At 32.5% G+C, this 21,025-nt stretch overlaps 2 protein-coding genes across 2 annotated transcripts; both read right to left on the bottom strand.

Annotated features, from left to right (window-relative positions):
- Positions 1-2,909: 2,909 nt before the first annotated feature.
- LOC119604482 (glutathione S-transferase S1-like) lies at positions 2,910-3,680 on the bottom strand. Its single transcript, XM_037957129.1, has 3 exons — positions 3,402-3,680; positions 3,162-3,329; positions 2,910-3,094 (listed from the first exon to the last, which is right to left on the bottom strand). Exons 1-3 carry the CDS (start codon positions 3,640-3,642, stop codon positions 2,925-2,927), a joined length of 579 nt encoding a protein of 192 aa, XP_037813057.1. The 5' UTR covers positions 3,643-3,680; the 3' UTR covers positions 2,910-2,924.
- Positions 3,681-5,694: 2,014 nt separating this feature from the next.
- Positions 5,695-17,539, bottom strand: LOC119604473 (glutathione S-transferase). The gene is given in 6 exon segments (XM_037957116.1): positions 5,695-7,267; positions 8,935-8,948; positions 8,951-9,076; positions 9,144-9,311; positions 9,384-9,633; positions 17,285-17,539. Coding segments are annotated over 5 exon segments (717 nt in total). The 5' UTR covers positions 9,625-9,633; positions 17,285-17,539; the 3' UTR covers positions 5,695-7,099.
- Positions 17,540-21,025: the final 3,486 nt, after the last annotated feature.

Here is a 21,025-nt window from a genome sequence, read left to right as displayed (position 1 = left end):
TAGTTCAGTTCTAGTTCAGTTCTAGTTCAGTTCTAGTTCAGTTCTAGTTCAGTTCTAGTTCAGTTCTAGTTCAGTTCTAGTTCAGTTCTAGTTCAGTTCTAGTTCAGTTCTAGTTCAGTTCTAGTTCAGTTCTAGTTCAGTTCTAGTTCAGTTCTAGTTCAGTTCTAGTTCAGTTCTAGTTCAGTTCTAGTTCAGTTCTAGTTCAGTTCTAGTTCAGTTCTAGTTCAGTTCTAGTTCAGTTCTAGTTCAGTTCTAGTTCAGTTCTAGTTCAGTTCTAGTTCAGTTCTAGTTCAGTTCTAGTTCAGTTCTAGTTCAGTTCTAGTCAGTTCTAGTTCAGTTCTAGTTCAGTTCTAGTTCAGTTCTAGTTCAGTTCTAGTTCAGTTCTAGTTCAGTTCTAGTTCAGTTCTAGTTCAGTTCTAGTTCAGTTCTAGTTCAGTTCTAGTTCAGTTCTAGTTCAGTTCTAGTTCAGTTCTAGTTCAGTTCTAGTTCAGTTCTAGTTCAGTTCTAGTTCAGTTCTAGTTCAGTTCTAGTTCAGTTCTAGTTCAGTTCTAGTTCAGTTCTAGTTCAGTTCTAGTTCAGTTCTAGTTCAGTTCTAGTTCAGTTCTAGTTCTAGTTCAGTTCTAGTTCTAGTTTAAGTTCAGTTCTAGTTCAGTTCTAGTTCTAGTTCAGTTCTAGTTCTAGTTCTAGTTCAGTTCTAGTTCAGTTCTAGTTCAGTTCTAGTTCAGTTCTACTTCAGTTCTAGTTCAGTTCTAGTTCAGTTCTAGTTCAGTTCTAGTTCAGTTCTAGTTCAGTTCTAGTTCAGTTCTAGTTCAGTTCTAGTTCAGTTCTAGTTCAGTTCTAGTTCAGTTCTAGTTCAGTTCTAGTTCAGTTCTAGTTCAGTTCTAGTTCAGTTCTAGTTCAGTTCTAGTTCAGTTCTAGTTCAGTTCTAGTTCAGTTCTAGTTCAGTTCTAGTTCAGTTCTAGTTCAGTTCTAGTTCAGTTCTAGTTCAGTTCTAGTTCAGTTCTAGTTCAGTTCTAGTTCAGTTCTAGTTCAGTTCTAGTTCAGTTCTAGTTCAGTTCTAGTTCAGTTCTAGTTCAGTTTCTAGTTCAGTTCTAGTTCAGTTCTAGTTCAGTTCTAGTTCAGTTCAGTTCTAGTTCTAGTTCAGTTCTAGTTCAGTTCTAGTTCAGTTCTAGTTCAGTTCTAGTTCAGTTCTAGTTCAGTTCTAGTTCAGTTCTAGTTCAGTTCTAGTTCAGTTCTAGTTCTAGTTCAGTTCTAGTTCAGTTCTAGTTCAGTTCTAGTTCAGTTCTAGTTCAGTTCTAGTTCAATTCTAGTTCGGTTCTAGTTCGGTTCTAGTCCAGTTCTAGTTCAGTTCTAGTTCAGTTCTAGTTCCGTTCTAGTTCAGTTCTAGTTCAGTTCTAGTTCAGTTCTAGTTCAGTTCTAGTTCAGTTCTAGTTCAGTTCTAGTTCAGTTCTAGTTCAGTTCTAGTTCAGTTCTAGTTCAGTTCTAGTTCAGTTCTAGTTCAGTTCTAGTTCAGTTCTAGTTCAGTTCTAGTTCAGTTCTAGTTCAGTTCTAGTTCGTTCTAGTTCAGTTCTAGTCAGTTCTAGTTCAGTTCTAGTTCAGTTCTAGTTCAGTTCTAGTTCAGTTCTAGTTCAGTTCTAGTTCAGTTCTAGTTCAGTTCTAGTTAGTTCTTAGTTCGAGTTCAGTTCAGTTCGAGTTCAGTTCAGTTCGAGTTCAGTTCAGTTCGAGTTCAGTTCTAGTTCAGTTCTAGTTCATTTCTAGTTCAGTTCTAGTTCAGTTCTAGTTCAGTTTCTAGTTCAGTTCTGTTCGTTCTAGTTCAGTTCTAGTTCAGTTCTAGTTCTAGTTCAGTTCTAGTTCAGTTCTAGTTCAGTTCTAGTCAGTCTAGTTCAGTTCTAGTTCAGTTCTAGTTCAGTTCTAGTTCAGTTCTAGTCAGTTCTAGTTCAGTTCTAGTTCAGTTCTAGTTCAGTTCTAGTTCAGTTATATTCAGTTCTAGTTCAGTTCTAGTTCAGTTCTAGTTCAGTTCTAGTTCAGTTCTAGTTCAGTTCTAGTTCAGTTCTAGTTCAGTTCTAGTTCAGTTCTAGTTCAGTTCTAGTTCAGTTCTAGTTCAGTTCTAGTTCAGTTCTAGTTCAGTTCTAGTTCAGTTCTAGTTCAGTTCTAGTTCAGTTCTAGTTCAGTTCTAGTTCAGTTCTAGTTCAGTTCTAGTTCAGTTCTAGTTCAGTTCTAGTTCAGTTCTAGTTCAGTTCTAGTTCAGTTCTAGTTCAGTTCTAGTTCAGTTCTAGTTCAGTTCTAGTTCAGTTCTAGTTCAGTTCTAGTTCTGTTCTAGTTCAGTTCTAGTTCAGTTCTAGTTCAGTTCTAGTTCAGTTCTAGTTCAGTTCTAGTTCAGTTCTAGTTCAGTTCTAGTTCAGTTCTAGTTCAGTTCTAGTTCATTTCTAGTTCAGTTCTAGTTCAGTTCTAGTTCAGTTCTAGTTCAGTTCTAGTTCAGTTCTAGTTCAGTTCTAGTTCAGTTCTAGTTCAGTTCTAGTTCAGTTCTAGTTCAGTTCTAGTTCAGTTCTAGTTCAGTTCTAGTTCAGTTCTAGTTCAGTTCGTTTAGTTCTAGTTCAGTTCTAGTTCAGTTCTAGTTCAGTTCTAGTTCAGTTCTATTTCAGTTCTAGTTCAGTTCTAGTTCAGTTCTAGTTCAGTTCTATTTCAGTTCTAGTTCAGTTCTAGTTCAGTTCTAGTTCAGTTCTAGTTCAGTTCTAGTTCAGTTCTAGTTCAGTTCTAGTTCAGTTCTAGTTCAGTTCTAGTTCAGTTCTAGTTCAGTTCTAGTTCAGTTCTAGTTCAGTTCTAGTTCAGTTTTAGTTCAGTTCTAGTTCAGTTCTAGTTCAGTTCTAGTTCAGTTCTAGTTCAGTTCTAGTTCAGTTCTAGTTCAGTTCTAAGAAAACTCAATTTTAAAATCTTTTCGATAAATGTCTTACCTTGTTCAATGCCAAATGACCATCGTTATCTTTAACGGTTTGTTCCAATTTCTCCAAATAGAATGGAATGACTTCATTGTTCAATGTGACCAATTTCTTTTCCTTGATTTCATCCTCTGGTTCGTAGGAGACGACTGCAATTTCTATATATTAAAATGCAAAGATTAATCAAACAACATAAAACATGCAACTTCACACATTGTTCGCTACTTAGACGAAAATCGTTGATGGTATCAACAACAATATCAATTTGTAGATCTTCCCAGGGTGTGGCACCGCACAAACCAACAGTTTTAGCTAGAAAACGTGCCATTGATATGCTCTGATGAACACGTTTGCCATCGACTTCCAAAACAGGCATTTGACCCATAGGCATAGCTATTAATTTGTATTAAATGGAATTAAGATAAAACTATAAATGGGACTTGATTTGTATTCAGTTAAACTTACTCGGCTTCAATGCTGGCCATTCATCACGGGTTACGCGCACATCCTCATACTCAATGCCGCCATATGCGAAAAGATAACGTAACGGCTCAGCCAATGCCTTAACATTGAAATAGAATAGGGTATAGGTGTGCTTAATGGGCTCAGTGGGTTCAGCTGGTGGTGCATCACCTGCGGCAGCTGCCTCACCCTCAGCTGGTGCTGGTGCAGCTTCGGCGGGTGGTGCTTGTGCTTCGTCGGCCATTATTTAAAGCTAAAATAGATATTAGATTTGTATTGAAATATTAGAAAAGCTATCACTGTTTTAAAATTTTTAATTTTAAAATTAACATTTTTTTCAAAACAAATTCAATCGAAATTGAGGAAATGCTGCGTATTGAAATATGTAGTTTTTAAAAATCTGCTTTGACGTTTGTTGTCGTTATTGTGTTTTTGTAACTGCAGCTCTTTTAATTTGTTGTGTTAAATATTTTTTTATAATTTTATTTATTTTGTTCTTATCAGATTAGTGTCTAGCACGCATCTGAACATATTTTTTATACAATTTTTAAAGCGATAAGATAAAGAATACTTGTTGTCCAAATACCCCCAATAATTGTGTTAAAATGACTAAGCATTTTTGATATTTTTATGTGGTGGCTTTATAATTATAGTCGAAAAATTGTATGCAGTAAATTTGACTACAGAAAAACTTTCCTTAAAATTCAAGTCTATAGTCTAGTTCAGTTAGTCCAGTTCTAGTTCATATCAGTTCTAGTTCTAGTTCAGTTCTAGATCAGTTCTAGTTCAGTTCTAGTTCAGTTCTAGTTCAGTTCTAGTTCAGTTCTAGTTGAGTTCTAGTTGAGTTCTAGTTCAGTTCTAGTTCAGTTCTAGTTCAGTTCTAGTTCGGTTGTAGTTCGTTCTAGTTCAGTTCTAGTTCAGTTCTAGTTCAGTTCTAGTTCAGTTCTAGTTCAGTTCTAGTTCAGTTCTAGTTCAGTTCTAGTTCAGTTCTAGTTCAGTTCTAGTTCAGTTCTAGTTCAGTTCTAGTTCAGTTCTAGTTCAGTTCTAGTTCAGTTCTAGTTCAGTTTAGTCAGTTCTAGTTCAGTTCTAGTTCAGTTCTAGTTCAGTCTAGTTCAGTTCTAGTTCAGTTCTAGTTCAGTTCTAGTTCAGTTCTAGTTCAGTTCTAGTCAGTCTAGTCAGTTCTAGTTCAGTTCTAGTTCAGTTCTAGTTCAGTTCTAGTTCAGTTCTAGTTCAGTTCTAGTTCAGTTCTAGTTCAGTTCTAGTTCAGTTCTAGTTCAGTTCTAGTTCAGTTCTAGTTCAGTTCTAGTTCAGTTCTAGTTCAGTTCTAGTTCAGTTCTAGTTCAGTCTAGTTCAGTTCTAGTTCAGTTCTAGTTCAGTTCTAGTTCAGTTCTAGTTCAGTTCTAGTTCAGTTCTAGTTCAGTTCTAGTTCAGTTCTAGTTCAGTTCTAGTTCAGTTCTAGTTCAGTTCTAGTTCAGTTCTAGTTCAGTTCTAGTTCAGTTCTAGTTCAGTTCTAGTTCAGTTCTAGTTCGTTCTAGTTCAGTTCTAGTTCAGTTCTAGTTCAGTTCTAGTTCAGTGTCTAGTTCAGTTCTAGTTCAGTTCTAGTTCAGTTCTAGTTCAGTTCTAGTCAGTTCTAGTTCAGTTCTAGTTCAGTTCTAGTCTATAGTCTAGTCTATAGTCTAGTCTATAGTCTAGTCTATAGTCTAGTCTATAGTCTAGTCTATAGTCTAGTATATAGTCTAGTCTATAGTCTAGTCTATAGTCTAGTCTATAGTCTAGTCTATAGTCTAGTCTATAGTCTAGTCTATAGTCTGGTCAATAGTCTAGTCTATAGTCTAGTCTAGTCTATAGTAAAGTCTATAGTCTAGTCTAGAGTCTAGTCTAGAGTCTAGTCTATAGTCTAGTCTATAGTCTAGTCTATAGTCTAGTCTATAGTCTAGTCTATAGTCTAGTCTATAGTCTAGTCTATAGTCTAGTCTATAGTCTCGTCTATAGTCTAGTCTATAGTCTAGTTTATAGTCTAGTCTATAGTCTAGTCTATAGTCTAGTCTATAGTCTAGTCTATAGTCTAGTCTATAGTCTAGTCTATAGTCCAGTCTATAGTCTAGTCTATAGTCTAGTCTATAGTCCAGTCTATAGTCTAATCTGTAGTCTAGTCTATAGTCTGGTCTTAATCTATTTTAATTTCTATAGAATACTTTGTTGGAGTTTCTGGCAAATGTTGTATATGGAATGTATATCAGGCAAAATTCAAACCCCTTATTCTAATTTAATAAAATTCAGACAAAGACAACTGCTCTTAAATTTTTTTGTATTTTTATTTTGATGAATTTTCCTCGTTTACTTAAGGTTAATTACAAATTTCTTTTATATAAAAATACAATATTCAAATTACAAATTTCATTATTTAACGTTTTTACATTATTAACGAAATAATTTGTAATTTTGCGATAAAACCTTTCGGTTTTAAAGTGTGATGTTGTTGGTGTTGTTATTGCTGTGGTGTTAAGGCATTTGGCAAAAAATGGGCCGAATTTTAAGCGAATTATAATGTTTTAACGATTTTTTGTAAATTTAAAAAGATTTAATGAAACGATTTAAATTTTTTTGTTTTTAAATAAATTCTCCAAAGTAGTTTTTTGAGTCTTTTTTATACTCAATACTCTTCGGATGTTTAATAACAGTAGTTGATGTTGCTGCTGTTGTACGTTTGTTGTTCGAATTGTAATTATTTATTTAGTTTTTTGTTGTTGTTGTTATCTTGTTGCAATTTATGAAGTTTAATGAAAAAGATCATGAAGTTGTTATTAAGATGCAATGATGTGATCAACGATTACAAATGAGAGCATTAAGAGTGAAAATTGTATAAAACGCTTTTTTATAAACGTTTTTTTTTTTTTTAAATGTAATATAACTTTTTTTTATAGTGTTCTCTTTTCATATTTTTGTTGTGTTTAAGAAAGAGTATTTATTAGAACAATTTAAAACTAAGTAAGTGATTTAATAGTAAATAAGTTTTTAAGTGCTTAAATAGTAAAACTTATGTTAAATATGTATTTTGTATTATGATCTGGAAACTCATTGTATTATAGATTAAATATTAAACAAAAATTATTTGCTTCAACTATTCTACAAAACTAAACTAATTATTAACAAGTTATTTTTTAAATAAGTTTGATTAGAGAAACGTCATTTATCATGCCTGGTTAAGTCCATATATTAGTAGAGATTCATTAGCTTTAAAATTCAAAAGAAAACTTTATACTCTCTTTTCAAAATAAAACAAAGAGTCAAGTCTAGTACCGAAGGACCAGTTATCGGTTTGGTGTAAGTGTGTGCATGTGTGTATGTAATATATTTTATGCCACATAAAACATGTAAGTAAAACATAAAGAAAACAAAAACATAAAATTTAAAATGATTTGTTAATTGTTTTTATTAATTATTATTATTATTATTTTAAAAGTAGTATGCATATTATTTATTATTAATACATAAACAATTAAAAAAAGGAACAAAATGTGATGTTTTAATCAATATATAGTATATTTTTAGTTGTTATTATAATATTGTTGTTGTTGTTGTTTTTGTGTTTTTATGTATAATAAATGAAAAAATTGTTAATTGCTTTTTTTCTTCTTTTTCATCATTTAGGAGTTTTCATTTCTTCAAATGGTTATGCTTGTTTTAGTAATTAAAAAAACTTAAACTTCAGTTTGTGGTCTCTTCTCGATCCATGCCTTAATGGGTTCCATGGCGTTAACAGTATCGACAACACCGCGCAAAGCTGGATATTGTTCCAAAATGTCGCGTTTAACCATGTAATTCATGTAATCCAAAATACCAGCGAAGTAAATGTCAGCCCAGGTAAGCTAAAGTAATTGTAAGATATAAAAAAACAAAATGATTTATTATTTGGAGGCATTTTCTAGAGAAAAGCTATAGCAAATGTTCAAAATTAAAACTGGCTCAGAATCTGTCAAAAACTTCAGTTTAGTTCAAGTTCTGTTCTAGTTCAGTTCTAGTTCAGTTCTAGTTCAGTTCTAGTTCAGTTCTAGTTCAGTTCTAGTTCAGTTCGAGTTCAGTTCTAGTTCAGTTCTAGTTCAGTTCTAGTTCAGTTCTAGTTCAGTTCTAGTTCAGTTCTAGTTCAGTTCTAGTTCAGTTCTAGTTCAGTTCTAGTTCAGTTCTAGTTCAGTTCTAGTTCAGTTCTAGTTCAGTTCTAGTTCAGTTCTAGTTCAGTTCTAGTTCAGTTCTAGTTCAGTTCTAGTTCAGTTCTAGTTCAGTTCTAGTTCAGTTCTAGTTCAGTTCTAGTTCAGTTCTAGTTCAGTTCTAGTTCAGTTCTAGTTCAGTTCTAGTTCAGTTCTAGTTCAGTTCTAGTTCAGTTCTAGTTCAGTTCGTTCAGTTCTAGTTCAGTTCTAGTTCAGTTCTAGTTCAGTTCTAGTTCATTCTAGTTCAGTTCTAGTTCAGTTCTAGTCAGTTCTAGTTCAGTTTTAGTTCAGTTCTAGTTCAGTTCTAGTTCAGTTCTAGTTCAGTTCTAGTTCAGTTCTAGTCAGTTCTAGTTCAGTTCTAGTTCAGTTCTAGTTCAGTTCTAGTTCAGTTCTAGTTCAGTTCTAGTTCAGTTCTAGTCAGTTCTAGTTCGTTTAGTTCAGTTCTAGTTCAGTTCTAGTTCAGTTCTAGTTCAGTTCTAGTTCAGTTCTAGTTCAGTTCTAGTTCAGTTTTCGTTCAGTTCAGTTCTAGTTCAGTTCTAGTTCAGTTCTAGTTCAGTTCTAGTTCAGTTCTAGTTCAGTTCTAGTTCAGTTCTAGTTCGTTCTAGTTCAGTTCTAGTTCTGTTCTAGTTCAGTTCTAGTTCAGTTCTAGTTCAGTCTAGTTCAGTTTAGTTCAGTTCTAGTTTTTTGTTCAGTTCTAGTTCAGTTCTAGTTCATTTCTAGTCAGTTCTAGTTCAGTTCTAGTTCAGTTCTAGTCAGTTCTAGTTCAGTTCTAGTTCAGTTCTAGTTCAGTTCTAGTTCAGTTTAGTTCGTTCTAGTTCAGTTCTAGTTCAGTTCTAGTTCAGTTCTAGTTCAGTTTCTAGTTCAGTTCTAGTTCAGTTCTAGTTCAGTTCTAGTTCAGTTCTAGTTCAGTTCTAGTTCAGTTCTAGTTCAGTTCTAGTTCAGTTCTAGTTCAGTTCTAGTTTAGTTCTAGTTCAGTTCTAGTTCAGTTCTAGTTCAGTTTTTTTCTAGTTCAGTTCTAGTTCAGTTCTATTTCAGTTCTAGTTCAGTTCTAGTTCAGTTCTAGTTCAGTTCTATTTCAGTTCTAGTTCAGTTCTAGTTCAGTTCTAGTTCAGTTCTAGTTCAGTTCTAGTTCAGTTCTAGTTCAGTTCTAGTTCAGTTCTAGTTCAGTTTAGTTCAGTTCTAGTTCAGTTCTAGTTCAGTTCTAGTTCAGTTCTAGTTCAGTTCTAGTTCAGTTCTAGTTCAGTTTAGTTCAGTTCTAGTTCAGTTCTAGTTCAGTTCTAGTTCAGTTCTAAGAAAACTCAATTTTAAAATCTTTTCGATAAATGTCTTACCTTGTTCAATGCCAATGACCATCGTTATCTTTAACGGTTTGTTCCAATTTCTCCAAATAGAATGGAATGACTTCATTGTTCAATGTGACCAATTTCTTTTCCTTGATTTCATCCTCTGGTTCGTAGGAGACGACTGCAATTTCTATATATTAAAATGCAAAGATTAATCAAACAACATAAAACATGCAACTTCACACATTGTTCGCTACTTAGACGAAAATCGTTGATGGTATCAACAACAATATCAATTTGTAGATCTTCCCAGGGTGTGGCACCGCACAAACCAACAGTTTTAGCTAGAAAACGTGCCATTGATATGCTCTGATGAACACGTTTGCCATCGACTTCCAAAACAGGCATTTGACCCATAGGCATAGCTATTAATTTGTATTAAATGGAATTAAGATAAAACTATAAATGGGACTTGATTTGTATTCAGTTAAACTTACTCGGCTTCAATGCTGGCCATTCATCACGGGTTACGCGCACATCCTCATACTCAATGCCGCCATATGCGAAAAGATAACGTAACGGCTCAGCCAATGCCTTAACATTGAAATAGAATAGGGTATAGGTGTGCTTAATGGGCTCAGTGGGTTCAGCTGGTGGTGCATCACCTGCGGCAGCTGCCTCACCCTCAGCTGGTGCTGGTGCAGCTTCGGCGGGTGGTGCTTGTGCTTCGTCGGCCATTATTTAAAGCTAAAATAGATATTAGATTTGTATTGAAATATTAGAAAAGCTATCACTGTTTTAAAATTTTTAATTTTAAAATTAAAAATTCTTTCAAAACAAATTCAATCGAAATTGAGGAAATGCTGCGTATTGAAATATGTAGTTTTTTAAAAACTGTTTTGACGTTTGTTGTCGTTATTGTGTTTTTGTAACTGCAGCTCTTTTAATTTGTTGTGTTAAATAATTTTATTTATTTGTTCTTATTTATTTTGTTCTTATCAGATTAGTGTCTAGTACGCATCTGAACATATTTTTTATACAATTTTTAAAGCGATAAGATAAAGAATACTTGTTGTCCAAATACCCCCAATAATTGTGTTAAAATGACTAAGCATTTTTGATATTTTTATGTGGTGGCTTTATAATTATAGTCGAAAAATTGTATGCAGTTAAATTTGACTACAGAAAAACTTTCCTTAAAATTGAAGTCTATAGTCTAGTTTAGTTAGTCCAGTTCTAGTTCAGTTCTAGTTCAGTTCTAGTTCAGTTCTAGTTCAGTTCTAGTTCAGTTCTAGTTCAGTTCTAGTTCAGTTCTAGTTCAGTTCTAGTTCAGTTCAGTTCTAGTTCAGTTCTAGTTCAGTTCTAGTTCAGTTCTAGTTCAGTTCTAGTTCAGTTCTAGTTCAGTTCTAGTTCAGTTCTAGTTCAGTTCTAGTTCAGTTCTAGTTCAGTTCTAGTTCAGTTCTAGTTCAGTTCTAGTTCAGTTCTAGTTCAGTTCTAGTTCAGTTCTAGTTCAGTTCTAGTTCAGTTCTAGTTCAGTTCTAGTTCAGTTCTAGTTCAGTTCTAGTTCAGTTCTAGTTCAGTTCTAGTTCAGTTCTAGTTCAGTTCTAGTTCAGTTCTAGTTCAGTTCTAGTTCAGTTCTAGTTCAGTTCTAGTTCAGTTCTAGTTCAGTTCTAGTTCTAGTTCAGTTCTAGTTCAGTTCTAGTTCAGTTCTAGTTCAGTTCTAGTTCGTTCTAGTTCAGTTCTAGTTCAGTTCTAGTTCAGTTCTAGTTCAGATCTAGTTTCAGTTCTAGTTCAGTTCTAGTTCAGTTCTAGTTCAGTTCTAGTTCAGTTCTAGTTCAGTTCTAGTTCAGTTCTAGTTCAGTTCTAGTTCAGATCTAGTCAGTTCTAGTTCAGTTCTAGTTCAGTTCTAGTTCAGTTCTAGTTCAGTTCTAGTTCAGTTCTAGTTCAGTTCTAGTTCAGTTCTAGTTCAGTTCCAGTTTAGTTCTAGTTCAGTTCTAGTTCAGTTCTAGTTCAGTTCTTGTTCAGTTCTAGTTCAGTTCTAGTTCAGTTCTAGTTCAGTTCTAGTTCAGTTCTAGTTCAGTTCTAGTTCAGTTCTAGTTCAGTTCTAGTTCAGTTCTAGTTCAGTTCTAGTTCAGTTCTAGTTTAGTTCTATTTTTTTAAATACTGTTTAGATTTCCCGTTTAGATTAAAATTCCACTGAATAATTATTATTCATTAACCAATATAGAAAAGAAACCAAAAAAAAGAATACGAATCATAAAATAAAAACGGAAATAGTAAATTCATTATAAGAAATCAACTCCTACTTTCATTACAATAATTGTTTTCTATTCTTTGGCTATTGTCTTAAACTGCACCCACGTCGATTTTCCGCAGAAGTAAAAAGAATTTATTTATATGCCAGGCATGTAATCTAAACCAAGACAAGCTATTGTCGTGTCAATAACAATATCCAATGGCATGGAAGAGTAGAAAAGAAGTCAAACCATATAAAGAAGAATTTATAGGGCGTTGGCATTAAACTGTACCCCGTTCGTTTGAAGACAGTTACTCAGATTTGAATGCAAGCAACAGTTTCTCCAGTTGCTGTTTGTGCATCATGCCACAACCAGCAACATCCAATGACAGCCAGCTAGTGAGTCAGTTAGTTGCTACCGCCAGCTAGTCAGCCAACATGAAGCCAATTAATGTTTGCAAATTTAAAGATAATAATCATTAAGAGGAAGAAGGCAGAAAAAAAAAAAAACACGAAAAGATGAAATTCGTACCAGAGAAAAATATAAGTAAAGAATGTGGAATTTGTGGGCTGATAACCGGTTGAATGGTAAGCCGGCCGGCCGGCAACAAGTTTTAAATATAGATACAATGCAAAATAACAACAGAAAATCAATTTAAAAGCCAGTTATAAGACATGCATGCATGTACTTTTTTTTTTGAAATACAATTCAAAAAATACACTGAGAAAAAATATGTGTGGGATTGTATTCAGTTTCATTTCCATATGTAGGTACAGTTGGAAACTGTTTAATGTGACTGTTGGAGTATGAAGAACTTTTAATCGTTTATTTGAATTTCTTTTTTAAATTACAAAATTCGATTTATAATGAAAGTTTTAGCCAATAGTCTAGTCTATAGCCTAGTCTATAGTAGTCTAGTAGTCTATAGTCTAGTCTATAGTCTAGTCTATAGTCTAGTCTAGTCTAGTCTATAGTCTAGTCTATAGTCTAGTCTATAGTCTAGTCTATAGTCTAGTCTATAGTCTAGTCTATAGTCTAGTATATAGTCTAGTCTATAGTCTAGTCTATAGTATAGCCTATAGTCTAGTCTATAGTCTAGTCTATAGTCTAGTATATAATCTAGTCTATAGTCTAGTCTATAGTCTAGTCTATAGTCTAGTCTATAGTCTAGTCTATAGTCTAGTCTATAGTCTAGTCTATAGTCTAGTCTATAGTCTAGTCTATAGTCTAGTCTATAGTCTAGTCTATAGTCTAGTGTATAGTCTAGTCTATAGTCTAGTCTATAGTCTAGTCTATAGTCTAGTCTATAGTCTAGTCTATAGTCTAGTGTATAGTCTAGTCTATAGTCTAGTCTATAGTCTAGTGTATAGTCTAGTCTATAGTCTAGTCTATAGTCTAGTCTATAGTCTAGTATATAGTCTAGTCTATAGTCTAGTCCTCTAGTCTAGTCTATAGTCTAGTCTATAGGTCTAGTCTTAGTCTAGTCTATAGTCTAGTCTATAGTCTAGTCTATAGTCTAGTCTATAGTCTAGTCTATAGTCTAGTCTATAGTCTAGTCTATAGTCTAGTCTATAGTCTAGTCTATAGTATAGTATATAGTCTAGTATATAGTCTAGTCTATAGTATAGCCTATAGTCTAGTCTATAGTCTAGTCTATAGTCTAGTCGATAGTCTTAGTCGATAGTCTAGTCTATAGTCTAGTCTATAGTCTAGTCTATAGTCTAGTCTATAGTCTAGTCTATAGTCTAGTCTATAGTCTAGTCTCTAGTCTAGTCTATAGTCTAGTCTATAGTCTAGTCTATAGTCTAGTCTATAGTTCTAGTCTATAGTCTAGTCTATAGTCTAGTCTATAGTATAGTCTATAGTCTAGTCTATAGTCTAGTCTATAGTCTCAGTCTATAGTCTAGTCTATAGTCTAGTCTATAGTCTAGTCTAAGTCTAGTCTATAGTCTAGTCTATAGTCTAGTCTATAGTCTAGTCTATAGTCTAGTCTATAGTCTAGTCTATAGTCTAGTCTATAGTCTAGTCTATAGTCTAGTCTATAGTCTAGTCTATAGTCTAGTCTATAGTCTAGTCTATAGTCTAGTCTATAGTCTAGTCTATAGTCTAGTCTATAGTCTAGTCTATAGTCTAGTCTATAGTCTAGTCTATAGTCTAGTCTATAGTCTAGTCTATAGTCTAGTCTATAGTCTAGTCTATAGTCTAGTCTATAGTCTAGTCTATAGTCTAGTCTATAGTCTAGTCTATAGTCTAGTCTATAGTCTAGTCTATAGTCTAGTCTATAGTCTAGTCTATAGTCTAGTCTATAGTCTAGTCTATAGTCTAGTCTATAGTCTAGTCTATATTCTAGTCTATAGTCTAGTCTATAGTCCAGTCTATAGTCTAGTCTATAGTCTAGTCTATAGTCTAGTCTATAGTCTAGTCTATAGTCTAGTCTATAGTCTAGTCTATAGTCTAGTCTAGTCTATAGTCTAGTCTATAGTCTAGTCTATAGTCTAGTCTATAGTCTATATAGTCTATAGTCTAGTCTATAGTCTAGTCTATAGTCTAGTCTATAGTCTAGTCTATAGTCTAGTCTATAGTCTAGTCTATAGTCTAGTCTATAGTCTAGTCTATAGTCTAGTCTATAGTCTAGTCTATAGTCTAGTCTATAGTCTAGTCTATAGTCTAGTCTATAGTCTAGTCTATAGTCTAGTCTATAGTCTAGTCTATAGTCTAGTCTATAGTCTAGTCTATAGTCTAGTCTATAGTCTAGTCTATAGTCTAGTCTATAGTCTAGTCTATAGTCTAGTCTATAGTCTAGTCTATAGTCTAGTCTATAGTCTAGTCTATAGTCTAGTCTATAGTCTAGTCCTTAGTCTAGTCTATAGTCTAGTCTATAGTCTAGTCTATAGTCTAGTTTATAGTCTAGCTTATAGTCTAGTCTATAATCTATAATCTAGTCTATAGTCTAGCTTATAGTCTAGTATGTTGGCTAGTCTATATATTCTAGCATATAGTCTAGTATATTGTCTTGTCTATAGTGTAGTCTATATTTAAATTTTATTTTCTTCTATTCTCCCCCCCCCCTGGAACTTTTGTTATCCAATTAAAATGGGGCCATTGTTTCTAATCTATTAGTGTTCCTGTTGTGTCTAAGTGTTAAACGTCTAAACTAAATTAGATTTATTAGACCAGCAACAAGTATTTGGCTCTTTGCCCACTCAGTCAAATCTAATTGTTCCGATAATTTATTTATTTATTGTCAAATACAATTGTTTATTTTCCTTTAATACTTGCTGATCAATTTACTTTTGACGAAATCTGAGAAATCTTTTTTTCTGTTGGTTCTAACAAAAATAAATTTCTATAAACATTATTTGCACTAACAAAATGCAGGTAATTGTTGTTGCTGAATTTATTTAATTTAATTATTTAAATTAATTTAATTTTTTTTGCAATTTGTAGTTAAATGTGAATTCTTTAAATAAATTGAGACATTTTCAATTAAATCTAATCAAGGTTAAAATGGAGAATTGATGTATAAAAGAAAAATAGAAATGTATTGTAATGATGGGAACATATAGTAATATTTTTGCATATGGAATGCAGTGGTTTTTTATGGGCAGGAAATGAAAAAGGGAGTGTCAACAAGTATTATTATATACTAAAAATTGTAGTGGGATTTTTTTAGCGCTAATAAAAATTTATCGAAAATTGCAGTTATTATTTGATTTACTAATTAAAATCTTATATTGTGCAGATGTTTTTGTTTTGCGATCGCAAGTTCAAAAGAGCTTTCTCATAGTTTGTTCTTGACCACAATTTTTTCATTGTTTGGTTATATTTTATCGAAACAATAGATCGATAACCGCAGGTTGAGATAACGGGCCTTAACTCTATTTTAAAATATTCTCGCGAAATTTGCTTTTCCAGTTTCCTCCTTTTAGAGATATTGGTCTTCTCCTCTGGGTTCTATTGTACTAAATAATTCTAAGTGATGTTTCGTAATAATCATTTGCATATATTTTGATTTGAAGCTTTTAACTGGTTGAGCTTATTCGGATCTTATTTAATCCCTCCGACTTTCTGCTCTATTGGTCCATTTAATTAGGCCCTACTGTATTTGTTCTTCTTTCTTAAGAGTGGATGAAAGGATCAATTTGCCTCAACATGAAATTTTTCAATTATAACTGACAATATTTTGGAAATGTTTCATCCCTACGGTCCTATCGAAAGGATTGAAATTTTCAGAAGAATTTTTAAGTCGATAACATTAAAGGGCCTGCAGATCCTAAACACTGGTACTTGATTTTAGTTTGGTTTTAGTCCGAAATGCTACAGAAAATTTAAAATCAAAAAGAAATTTGGAAATTTGCAGATCATAACCAATATACTTGAGATCTTACTCACGTAACTTCGTATCATTATGCATCCTAAAGTTTTAATCCGAAATGCTGCAGAGAATTTCGAATTGGAAATGCATGGATTAAACATATTCAGATATAATTCTCATTCTCAAAACTTCCATGTTAAATGCTAAGCGATCTATCATATTGCACTCACTTTTTGACTTTTATGGTCAGTTAAGTCTTGAAAGTCAGTCAGTCTATAGTCTAGACTATATATCATTCTATAGTTTTGTCTATAGATCAGTCTATAGTCTTGACTATAGATCAGTCTAAAGTGTTGTCAGTTCAGTTCTAGTTCAATTCTAGTTCAGTTATCGTTCAGTTCTAGTTCTAGTTCAGTTCTAGTTCAGTTCTAGTTCAGTTCTAGTTCAGTTCTAGTTCAGTTCTAGTTCAGTTCTAGTTCAGTTCTAGTTCAGTTCTAGTTCAGTTCTAGTTCAGTTCTAGTTCAGTTCTAGTTCAGTTCGAGTTCAGTTCTAGTTCAGTTCAAGTTCAGTTCAAGTTCAGTTCTAGTTCAGTTCTAGTTCAGTTCTAGTTCAGTTCTAGTTCAGTTCTAGTTCAGTTCTAGTTCAGTTCTAGTTCAGTTCTAGTTCAGTTCTAGTTCTATTCAGTTCTAGTTCAGTTCTAGTTCAGTTCTAGTTCAGTTCTAGTTCAGTTCTAGTTCAGTTCTAGTTCAGTTCTAGTTCAGTTCTAGTTCAGTTCTAGTTCAGTTCTAGCTCAGTTCTAGTTCAGTTCTAGTTCAGTTCTAGTTCGGTTCTAGTTCAGTTATAGTTCAGTTCTAGTTCGGTTCTAGTTCAGTTCTAGTTTAGCTCTAGTTCTAGCCGCTGTTTATCAAGAATAGCCCGAAATAATTTGCAAAAGTAAATGATCGAGAATTACTACACGAGATCAAAGGATATTGATCAAAATTGAGAACCGGAACTAGTTCTAATATCTTACATATACTATGAAGGGAATCTGTTTCAGTAAAATGACGATATCCTGCCAATTGATCTTGAGATCGTTTAGGTCGTTCTGTGATAACTGCTTGTGATAATTAGCTTGGATGGATTTGTTCGGTTTTTGGTTATGTGATCTTTGGGAATAGGAAGCGATCCTATTAGCACATTATTTAATGGAAATTTATTACATTAAACATTTTGATTTATGTTTGAATAAAATGATTTCGTTATTTCTGAATATTTCATAAGATTTGTATTCACCACAAAAATTATTAGAACTTTTGGGAATTTAAATAGCGATATCGAAAAAAATAATATTGAAAAAAGTTTATAAAAAAGTTCAATTCCTTTGAATAATTTTTTAAACTAATTTCGGATATTTCTTTCAATAACTATTTTAATTGAAATATCATGAACATGAGATCAGGAGATCAGCTTCACCACCTTTCGAACTTGATTTCAGAAATAATCGAGAACTTTCTCAAATATTCAGCACCTTTTTACGATATAATTTATATTTACTTTTCATTGATCTAAATTTCATTATACAACACCTGATCGTATATAATTTAAAACTATTACATGTTTTTTTTTATAAATTGATCAAACCTGGCCATCTGTTTTCTTAAAAAATGGGGCGGAAATTTGAAACAGTTTTTTCATTAATTTTATTTTTTATAAATTTAACACTCAATATATAATTTGTAAAATCTTATCAGTATTAAACTTTTTTTTGAAACACTTTTTTTACACCTTTAATATTTTAGCAAGTAATAAATAAAAATAATATTATTAAGAAATTAATATTTTATTATTATAAATTTATAACAACCTGCACTGAGTAGTCGATAAACGTTTATAAGAGCAAATCAAATTTTATAGACGAAAATTAACACGTCTGTTTCATTACGAAATTTGTAATAAGATAATCAATCGATCGATCGAACCTATTTACGAACCACGAAAACAAAAAAAGCATATCAACGAACAATGATTTTCGAAATTTCTATTTTTGAAGATTTTCTTCTTCTTATAATGGTTGTTGTTGTTGTTGCTTTTTATTTTAATTAATTGTTTTTTTCAATTGCACTCGATTATAGAATGAAAAAAAAAAAAAAAAAAAAAATCGAAAAAGGTCTTTTCAAAAAATAAAAAAAAAACTTTCGCTGCGTGTAAAAAACCCCAACAACAACAACTAAATACTACAACAAATCAACACTTTCGCAATTTTATAGTTTTATTTAAAAAATATTTTTCTCTACTTTAATTCTTTTATTTGTATTTTCTCGTTTTTTTTTTCAAATAATGTCCTTCAAATAATTTCAATTTTAAATTAATTCAATTATTGCATGTGCCTTATTACATAATTAGTTTTTTTTAAGAAATATTAAAATATACACATAATTTAATAATTCTCATTCAGTTTATAATTGATTTATACTATTTCCGCACAACACTTCACTTTATTTTATGAGTTTTTAAATAATTTTTATTACTTTTCTTGTTGAGTTTTTTTCCTTTAAAAAACATCTTACCTTTTAAATTAAAAAAAAAATATTAAAAAATTTCTAAAATTTGAATTTTCTTTGATTTAAACCGTTTTTTTCTGTTTTCTGTTTCACCGATTTTTTTTTCTTAATGCCTAGAAGCTTGTTACACAGCTGAACCTTCGAGTGTAACTGAACAGACTACAATCTATCCATGGTCAAGTTAAGGTTTATATATGAGCCGAATGCTTCACCCAATGCTGCTTCTTTTACTAATATTTGCACTTCGTTGAATGTGGTGAAATTCAGTAGGAAACTCTGTGAGTGTAGTGATAGTAGTTAGTGAGAATGAGATTGTATGAACTGTTTCTCTCAGAGATGGAAATGTGTGTTGGTTTTTTGGGAGAAGTTTTTATAGTTGTCTGATCTTTATACACTTCACCACAGACTACATATTAGAGTATAGTCTAGACTATAGTCCACAAATTATAGACAAAAGATCTAAACTATAGATTTCTATAGGCTAGACTGTAGTACACACTCCAAACTAAAGTATACTCTATAATCCAGACTATAGAATAAATGACAGACTAGATTATTGATTGCCCTAGACTAGACTATAGACCAGACTATAAACTAGACTATAGACTGGACTATAGACTGGGCTATAGACCAGACTATAGACTAGACTATAGACTAGGCTATAGACTAGACTATAGACTAGGCAATAGACTAGACTATAGACTAGACTATATAGACTAGACTATAGACTAGACTATATGGACTAGACTATAACCTAGACTATATAGACTAGACTATATAGACCAGACTATATAGACTAGACTATATAGACTAGACTATATAGACTAGACTATATAGACCAGACTATATAGACTAGACTATATAGACTACACTATATAGACTAGACTATATAGACTAGACTATATAGACTGGACTATATAGACTAGACTATATAGACTAGACTATATAGACTAGACTATATAGACTAGATTATATAGACAATACTATATAGACTAGACTATATAGACTACACTATAGACTAGACTATATAAACTAGACTATAGACTAGACTAGACTAGACTAGACTAGACTAGACTAGACTAGACTATAGACTAGACTAGACTATAGACTAGACTATATAGACTAGACTATAAACTAGACAATATAGACTAGACTATAGACTAGATTATTGATTGCACTCGACTAGACTATAGACCAGACTATAAACTAGACTATAGACTGGACTATAGACTGGACTATAGACCAGACTATAGACTAGACTATAGACTAGGCTATAGACTAGACTATAGACTAGGCAATAGACTAGACTATAGACTAGACTATATAGACTAGACTATAGACTAGACTATATGGACTAGACTATAACCTAGACTATATAGACTAGACTATATAGACCAGACTATATAGACTAGACTATATAGACTAGACTATATAGACCAGACTATATAGACTAGACTATATAGACTAGATTATATAGACAATACTATATAGACTAGGAGATATAGACTACACTATAGACTAGACTATATAAACTAGACTATAGACTAGACTAGACTAGACTATAGACTAGACTATATAGACTAGACTATAAACTAGACAATATAGACTAGACTATAGACTATACCTATAGACTAGACTGTAGACTAGACTATATAGACTAGACTATATAGACTATAGACTAGACTATATAGGCTAGACTATAGACTGGACTATATAGACTAGACTATAGACTAGACTAGAGATTAGACTATAGACTAGACTAGACTATAGACTAGACTATAGACTAGACTAGACTATAGACTAGACTATAGACTAGACTAAAGACTAGACTATAGACTAGACTATAGACTAGACTATAGACTAGACTATAGACTAGACTATAGACTATACTATAGACTATACTATAGACTAGACTATGGACTAGACTATAGACTATACTATAGACTAGACTATAGACTAGACTATAGACTAGACTGTAGACTAGACTATAGACTAGACTATAGACTAGACTATAGACTAGACTATAGACTAGACTATAGACTAGACTATAGACTAGACTATAGACTAGACTATAGACTAGACTATAGACTAGACTATAGACTAGACTATAGACTAGACTATAGACTAGACTATAGATGTAGACTAGACTATAGACTAGACTATAGACTAGACTATAGACTAGACTATAGACTAGACTATAGACTAGACTATAGACTAGACTATAGACTAGACTATAGACTAGACTATAGACTAGACTATAGACTAGACTATAGACTAGACTATAGACTAGACTATAGACTAGACTATAGACTAGACTATAGACTAGACTATAGACTAGACTATAGACTAGACTATAGACTAGACTATAGACTAGACTATAGACTAGACTATAGACTAGACTATAGACTAGACTATAGACTAGACTATAGACTAGACTATAGACTAGACTATAGACTAGACTATAGACTAGACTATAGACTAGACTATAGACTAGACTATAGACTAGACTATAGACTAGACTATAGACTAGACTATAGACTAGACTATAGACTAGACTATAGAAGACTAGACTATAGACTAGACGATAGACTAGACTATAGACTAGACTATAGACTAGACTATAGACTAGACTATAGACTAGACTATAGACTAGACTATAGACTAGACTATAGACTAGACTATAGACTAGACTAGACTACTAGACTATAGACTAGACTAGACTAGGCTAGACTAGACTATAGACTAGACTAGACTAGACTATAGACTAGACTATAGACTAGACTATAGACTAGACTATAGACTAGACTATAGACTAGACTATAGACTAGACTATAGACTAGACTATAGACTAGACTATAGACTAGACTATAGACTAGACTATAGACTAGACTATAGACTAGACTATAGACTAGGCTATAGACTAGACTATAGACTAGACTATAGACTAGACTAGACTATAGACTAGACTATAGACTAGACTAGACTAGACTATAGACTAGACTAGACTAGACTATAGACTAGACTATAGACTAGACTATAAACTA

Source organism: Lucilia sericata, unplaced genomic scaffold (genome assembly GCF_015586225.1).
Source record: "Lucilia sericata isolate MDLA Ls3-8-SP2 unplaced genomic scaffold, ASM1558622v1 Contig000398F_arrow, whole genome shotgun sequence".
Classification (NCBI taxonomy): Eukaryota; Metazoa; Arthropoda; class Insecta; order Diptera; family Calliphoridae; genus Lucilia; species Lucilia sericata.
This window is presented reverse-complemented; position numbering and strand designations above follow the sequence as displayed.